This window comes from Medicago truncatula, chromosome 4, assembly GCF_003473485.1.
Source record: "Medicago truncatula cultivar Jemalong A17 chromosome 4, MtrunA17r5.0-ANR, whole genome shotgun sequence".
Taxonomy (NCBI): domain Eukaryota; kingdom Viridiplantae; phylum Streptophyta; class Magnoliopsida; order Fabales; family Fabaceae; genus Medicago; species Medicago truncatula.
This window is the reverse complement of record NC_053045.1, coordinates 45,630,673-45,639,035: the sequence shown is the minus strand read 5'-3', so window position 1 is coordinate 45,639,035 and position 8,363 is coordinate 45,630,673. Positions and strand designations below refer to the sequence as shown.

The 8,363-nt window shown below is 29.0% G+C and overlaps 1 protein-coding gene and 1 pseudogene across 1 annotated transcript; one reads left to right on the top strand and one right to left on the bottom strand.

The window, feature by feature from the left end:
- Positions 1-2,467: 2,467 nt before the first annotated feature.
- LOC25493303 (vacuolar iron transporter homolog 4) lies at positions 2,468-3,886 on the top strand. Its single transcript, XM_013601773.3, has 2 exons — positions 2,468-2,671; positions 2,993-3,886. Exon 2 carries the CDS (start codon positions 3,081-3,083, stop codon positions 3,798-3,800), a length of 720 nt encoding a protein of 239 aa, XP_013457227.1. The 5' UTR covers positions 2,468-2,671; positions 2,993-3,080; the 3' UTR covers positions 3,801-3,886.
- Positions 3,887-5,171: 1,285 nt separating this feature from the next.
- LOC25493302 (NDR1/HIN1-like protein 3) lies at positions 5,172-6,911 on the bottom strand (annotated as a pseudogene).
- Between the last annotated feature and the right edge of the window lie 1,452 nt (positions 6,912-8,363).

Here is an 8,363-nt window from a genome sequence, read left to right as displayed (position 1 = left end):
GTAGTTTTTGTGACCTTAGTTTAGTTTAGTTTGCAGGAGCATTGCATAATATGTTTAATTATGGGTTTGAATTTCGAACACCTCTTTAATTCATTTTAAAAGATGATTTTCTAGTAATTAAGCTACTTGACCAATAAAAACTCGGATGAGAATTTAACACATAAGAAATAACACTCACTTTTTGATACCCCTTTAAGCTTTTATTAGATGGATGTGTATCAGTAACCAAAAAAAAGATGGATGTGTATCTCATAGCTTTATGTAGTATATATATTTCAAAAGTGTGACCTCCACAATTATTTCATACATTAAAAAAATAAGTGTAAAAGAAAGTGTTAAAAAATAGTGTTATTAGCACTTTCTTTAACATGATTGAAGATACAATACTTATATATAAAAAATATTGTTTAAACAATTCTTATATATAAATAACTTTTCGTCCTAGTAAATATCTCAAATTTAATTTTTAATCCTTCTAATATTTTTCAACAAGTTTTTGTTTTTAAATGATTTTCATCACGACTTTCGGTTCTTGCTTTTAGGTATACTCATGTATATTCTTTAAAATTATGAATTATTTTGTAACAATCGTGTTTAGTATATTATAAAAATCTTTCTTGCAAAAGTTTAATTGTTTTAACAAGAGATGATTAAATATGAATTTGATTAAATATGAATTTTCAAACTTTTGGCACATGTAAATTCAAATTTAATTCATATTTTGTTAAAAAAAAATCAAAACATTTGTGGGAGGATTGTTATTATATTATAAACATTTCTAAAAAAAATCATTAAAAAAATGTGAAAATTACATGTGAGATGACTTAAAAACAAAGACCAAAAGTCGTGACGGAAAACATGTAGGGACTAAAAACTTGCCGAAAATTTTTAGAATGATTAAAATTGAAACTTAAGGTATTTATCGGGATCAAAAATTTATTTAACCCTTTAAACTATTAGTAAAATGAAGATGACAGTTTTTTTTTTTTGTGGTCGAGGTTTGAACCTCAGACCTTACATATATTATGCATTGTCCTCGTCAACGAGTTAAGCTCACGAGGACATGAAGATGACAGTTTGCATAAACAACAAAAGAAAATAATAATGCAAAAATAGTAAATAAAAATAAAATAGCTAACATAGAGGAAGAGAGGATTAAAGAAAGAAATGATGCAATAATTAATGTGCACAAGAGAAATAATTGAATAAGATTTACATATTATAATGTGAAACAGTAATAAAATAAAATAAAAAACAATCACCCTTTGTAAACAATGGTTAAATTTAGAGCTAATTACATTCTCCTCTCTTCAAAGATGCTTGAATTATATTCTCATCTCCTCTTATATTAAAATATACACTTCTCTCTTCTCTTATTCAAAACATATTAGAAAATATTTCACTCCCTTCCCTTGAGAGAAGTTAGAATTACATTCTCCTCATCTCTTATGTTAAAATCTACGCTTTAGTCCCTCGATAGTTTTTTTTTCCTAATAATCTAGCAAAAAAATAATATAACATACTTCAAATTTTGAATACATATCATTGTCTATTTTTTATTCACAATTTCATTAACATATAGTTTTAAACTCAATTATAAAATATGAAACAACCAGAATAAAATTAAAATATGTGAAAAATTACTAAAGTCGACTAAGTATGGTTATTAAAAATTGAATTTTATACTCTAAATTATAAAATTAATAACAAAATATTTAAATTTAATTGTCATTGACATTTAGATTATGAGTTTAATAGTGGTGGGTTGACAGTCCAAAACAGTTTTTCACAAACAAACAATCAAAACATTCTGAATTGACACATCAATTAATGATTTTAATTTATGTGGGCCAAATGTGGCAATTCAGAATGTTTTGATTGGTTGTGTGTGCAATATTGTTTTGAACTGTCAAAAGAAATGAATGAATATTTTTTAACTGGTGATTCAAAATTAATATATAATATAAAAATATTTATTTATATTAAAATAGATTAAAGTGTAGTCCATATTTAATTATTAAGGGAGAGTTCGTAATTCAAGCATCTTATAGAAGAGGGGAGTATAAATTTTACTTTTTAAGGAAGGAGGTGTATATTATAACATAAGAGGGAGACGTGTAATTCAAGCATCTTTGAGAGGAGGAGAATGTGGTTTACTCTTTAATTTATTCATGTAACCTTTGGTTTTCTTATTGGAGGAGTAAGAACTAAGAAGAATTATCATTTGTCACTATCAACAAAGTGACTGGAAATTGGGGCGTAAATCGGTGAGAACTATATTTTGATCCTTATAGTTCTCACAAGCCAAGTCAAACAAACTTTTTATTTGAATGGCTCATAAAAAATGAAACGGTCCGATAATATTCTCTCTATGCAAGTGACATATTTATATTTATATTCTCTCTTTTTATTATTAGCTTTTTTATAGGGAATTTTTATTGGTTTTTTTTTTGTGAGGTGCTATTTTATAATCAAGAGAGTTTATTTATTTTCATCCGATTTCCTTTGCATCTCATTTCTCTAGGATTATGATTAATTTCATGTTAACTAAACAGAGAGTTATAGCACACTAAGAAACTAGCTAGAATGCAGCACCTACTTTCACCACCAGAAATGAGAAAGAGCAAACTAGTTTATCACAACAGCTACCATTCTATACTTAGATAACGAGGTAAACCACACTAAACAAATTGACACCGATCGGATTGACGTATTTGAGTTTATCTACTGATGTAAACATTTGTGAAATTGTTTTGGAGAGTTTATGGAAATAGCTTATGATATATTTATACGATTTTTTTAGATTATTTTCACAAGTTGTCTAGGATAGCTTATGAAATAATGTATACCTTTTATGAAAAGAATTTGACTTTATTGTATCTCTTGCTATAGAAATAGCTTATAAATAAGTACTTATTTGACAAGCGCTTAATTAAGTTGTTTATCGAAACGTGCTCAAAGAAGTTAATTCATTGTGGATTGAATTTTTCAGGTATTATTCAGAGGTGGCCAACTTCAAAGTGCTCTCAACACTATCATCAACATTACCTAACTTTGATCATACTTCTATATAATAATCCATGAAGAGACTGTGTTTTCTACATGCAACCCTTTCCTCATTTTCCTTTAATCTTGGTATCTTAAGATTTTTGTACTTCATGGCTTCTCTTGGTAACCATAATAACAATGAAGTTAATGACATAGAAGCAAAGCAAAACCAAACTCAAGACACTGAAGAAAACAACATTGACTATTCCAAAAGAGCACAATGGCTAAGAGCTGCTTTGTTAGGAGCCAATGATGGTTTGGTATCAATAACATCATTGATATTAGGTGTTGGAGCTGTGCATGAAGACATCAAAACAATGCTTCTAGCTGGATTTGCAGGACTAATTGCAGGAGCATGTAGTATGGGAATTGGAGAGTTTGTATCAGTGTACACTCAGTTTGACATAATGGTAGCTCAAATGAAAAGAGAGAACAAAATCAACAGCACTTTTGTTGAAGAGGAAAAGCAGCTACTACCAAATCCTTTTCAAGCTGCTATTGCATCAGCAATTGCATTTTCATTTGGTGCTACTGTTCCATTGTTAGGAGCAGCATTGGTAAGGGACTATAAGATAAGGTTGTTTGTTGTTGTTGGTATGGCTAGTTTTGCATTGTTGGTGTTTGGTGGTGTAGGAGCAATACTTGGTAAAACATCAGTGAAAATGTCTTGTGTTAGAGTGGTGGTTGGAGGTTGGATGGCTATGGCTATTACCTTTGGCTTAACCAAATTCGTTGGCTATAGTTCACTTTGAATGTGGTTATGTAGTACTGTGCTACTATTTTATTTTATTTTTTAAGGATGTGCTACTTTTTATGAATAATTCAAATGTTTTGATTACACAAAAATAGTGCTTAAATCTCATCTATTTTTACTCGTTCGTGGAACTGGTTCCTCCATTTTAAGATAACGTAGTTTTGGTTTCTCTTTCATATTTTCGAACTTAAAATTGGTGATATATTATATTTAAATCGAAGTTTTTAAGGGATTTTTGGTCAATCTTATAATTGGTGATAATTCTACATCATTGGATCGTATGACGGCTCATTTAAAATATTTCACATTGACCAATTCTAAGTTGAAAAATATGACAAAAGGATCAAAATTATGTAATTTTAAAATAATGGAACTGATTTCGTGAGTAAGTGAAAATAAATGACGAAAACCGAAAGAAAACCTTTATTTTTGTTAGAACAGGAAACTTATATCTAAAGAAAGCAAGCATATTATGAAACACATATATAAACACAATGATTGCTCATGGAGTTCAATCAATTGTGTTTATATTTTTCTATAACTGAGAAGTTGTTGTAGACTTCTAGTTTCTTTTTATTATTGGCTTAAATAGGTTTTACGTCCCTGTAAATATAGGTTATTTGAATTTTCGTTCCTGAAGTTACTAATAAGAAAAGTGTTTAGATTGGAAGGATTAGAAGGATTAGTAACTTCAAAAACGAAAATTCAAATGACATATATTTGCAGGGATGAAAGACCTATTTAAGTCTTTATTATTCAATGCTTAAGGTTGAGGCTAAAAGTTTACCATTAACTCGTACTAGGGGGATTTTCCCTCAACCGTCCAAATTGTCCAAAGGAAATGCTCTTTCATTGTTCTTCAGTGTCTGATCACTTATTAGTGAGCATGAGTCATACTAAACACTTTTCTTAGAGTAGTGATATTTTAACAACCATTTCGGTACAATCTTTGAAACAACTTTATTGTTCTCTCTTTTTATTGGTCAAAAACAATATATATATATATATATATATATATAGAGAGAGAGAGAGGGAGGAATTGAGGAAGAGAGAATAAAAACATAATGTGAGTATGAGAGAGAAAGTTGTACCAAAATGATTGTACAAATATCATTTCTCCTTTTCTTAAGATGGTTAAAAATAGTTTTAAAAAAAAATCTTCGCTGAATTTGATATGTATAGTCAGCTCAAAAATTCAGCTCAAAAATCATTGGAGCAACAATACTAATATTAATATCAAAATAAATACTTCCTAACATAAAATGCAGAGTGACAATGGTACAATCCTTTAAAAAAAATGGTAAAATGAAAGAAAAATAAACAATTAATTTAATTCCTAAATTACCACTCCAATGAACAACTACCATTTTGAAAATATGAGATCTAATGGAACAACCTCCATTTGTAAATCCAATCACAATTTGTGGCTTCAAATCCATTATCCAACGAAGAAGAAGTTACATTGTGTGATATCAACGGAATCCTCATATCGCAATGAAGTTTAGGCTTCACTTTCCCAGACTTAAACAAGCCCAATGTACACCTCAAATTTAGAAAAACCTTCAAATCAATTTCATAAATACCGTCATTTTTCTCCATATTGAACTCTGACTTTTGACCTGAACTTAAATGAATCCCTTGCTTACCCTTAAAAGCAGCACTCAAAACGCTTGTATTCTTATGGGGTTGAAAGAATTTTCCCAGGGATTGAGAACCAAACCTAACAGCAACTTCAGTGTATGTTCTACACTATGTTCTACACACCCAAAAATTGTTCTTGTTATTTTTTAGTATCGGAGAACATCCACTTGTCATCCAAGGTGGAGAACAGTTGCACCACAAGAACCGGTTCTACATAACCAAAAGCTGCTTTTTATAGACGGACAGCAGAACTTGGAAAATGCCAAAGCGCAAATGCAAAATAAAGCCATATATATTACTATTATAATTATAGATAGCTACTTTAAAGTCAAAGCTCAAAGCACACATGCAAAAACTTATTATATATTACTCCCTCCGTCCCAAATTGTATGTCGCTTTAACGAAAAATATTTGTCTCAAATTATATGTCGCTTTACAGTACCAATGCAACTTTAATGTTATTTTTCCTATTATAACCTTAACTATTTATTAGTCTCTCTTCTTCCAATTCTTTCATTTATCTTTCCTATATTATTTATTAAGGACAATTTTGTAAAACAACTTATAATATCTCTTTTCCACACAATATTAATTGCATTTCTTAATATATGTGAAATGCCCAAAACGTCATACAATTTGGGACGGAGGAAGTATTATTATTATTATTATTATTATTATTATTATTATTATTATTATTATTATTATTATTATTATTATTATTATTATTATTAATTTTTTATTATAAAAGAAAACATTTATATTACTAAAAATTGAAATTTTTTATTATTATTATTATTATTATTATTATTATTAATATTTAATAAATTAAATTTGTAATATTTCTGTAATATATATATATATATATATATATATATATTACAAAAATAAGAGATATATATTAAAAAATAAATAAATAGAAATATGTGGGGTCTATTGTGGAACCCTAAAAACTAATATAAGAACACAAATATGGTTCTTGTATTGGAGTATAAATGAGTGATGGTTCTTAAATCTTATGTGTCATCCATGGGTCCACAAAAAATGATTGAAGAACAAAATTTTGGTTCTAGCATTATAGATGCTCTAAGATCTTTATAAAACGCAAACATTTTTATGTCTTCATAATCGATACCAACTCTTTGATTAGGGTTTTGAACCGAGATGTTGACAGAAAGATCATAGTTAAATGTGTTGTTGTTTGTGAAATTGAATAGAGTAAGGGATGCTTCCCTAACGCTGAATTTGAGGACGTCCGGGCGCACAATAACCTAAAAGAGGAAACCAATGATTGCTACTATGACAATGATCGTGGTAATGATTTTGCATATTAAGCTGAAATGCAACAACCACATCCTTTGAAGCAACCGCAGAAGCCGCAACCATTATTGTTGTGGCGTCGGCGGTCAGATTTCGAGGGCGAGGGGATGGAAGGGCCATAGTAAGCATTGTTGAGTTGATTATCTGCCATTATTTTCTATGGAGAAGATAAAAGTTATTAATGGATAACGAGGATATTTAACTGATTATTATCAATTTCATAAAGAGAAAAACACTTATTATCAACAAAAAAGAAAATTGGTGCAGCCCACTTTGTATAAATTAGTTCACTGTATTTTAGCTACCTACTAACAATATGGTCTCTTCTTTCAAAAAAAATAAACAATATGGTCTCTATATTTATCACATGTTATTAATTTAGTCATCAACATATTTTCATATTGTTGAAAAAGAAAAGAAAAAAAGAAAAAAAATATATATGAAAAATATGAATGACTAATATGAATATAAATTGATAGAGTAAGAGTCCCTTTTGGTGAACTATTTATTTTATTTTATTTCAAAATAACGTTTTTAAATAAAAATCAGTAGCTTTGCCAAAATAATAATTAGTGATTAATCTAAATCTTCAAAAATCCGTAAATCCTAATTTAATTGACAGAATAATGTCGAAATTGTTTGATTGAACGCCGTGATCAAGGATCGACCATCAACACCTCCAAAGTCCCAAATGGAATAACATTTTTTTAAAAGAAATACTAAACTAGGATATTTGATTGACACGATTTACAAAATGAATACACATATTACACAAAGAACATTATTACCAGATCAGGACAAACAAGAAGCATGGTTAAGAAAGCCATAACAAAGAAAGCCATAAAACGGGTAAAAGCTTACCTCTATCGATTTGGAGTTAAAAAAAACACCACTTTTTATTTTTTTTGAGAGAAAAAACACCACTTTTTATGAAATGTTAAAAAAACAAAACACCACTTTTTTCCTTTTACTTTTGAACTTCTACTTCTCTCAATTTTGTAAACGTGTTTTTCTCACCAAATCCTCCTTGCTTTTTAGTCTCAAAACAAGGATACTTATAGATCACAAGTATCATTTATTTGGAAGGAAAAAAATAATGAAAAAGGAAGAACATGATTCTCTTTTTTGTTTTTTTTTTTTGTCAGGTAGTCTAGTGGTTAGAATTCACCTTTGTGGAGTGTCCGGAGTTCGAACCTCGACCCCTGCATATAATAATGCATATCCCTACCAACTGAACTATGCTCACAGGGACAGCATGATTCTCTCTTTATTAAATGTGATTAGTAATCACTAATCAATAATTAATTACACTAACTGACAAAACTTTATTTCATGAAATTATTTATTCTGTTTTTTGGAATACTATTTCTTTGCTTTTTTTTTTACTTGATTCTCTCTTAATTGGCTTTTACGGTTTTCATCTTTGCTTATTTGCACAGTCCCCGCGCACCAGCTACGTTCTCCCCATTTTTTATTTACTCTTTTTTTTTTAACATTGCGCTTGTGATTTTTAATTTTAGGTTAAAGTGCATTTTTTCCTCCTAACTTTTAAAAAGTTGCAATTTTGGCCTCCTATGTACAAAAACTACAATTTTGACCCTTT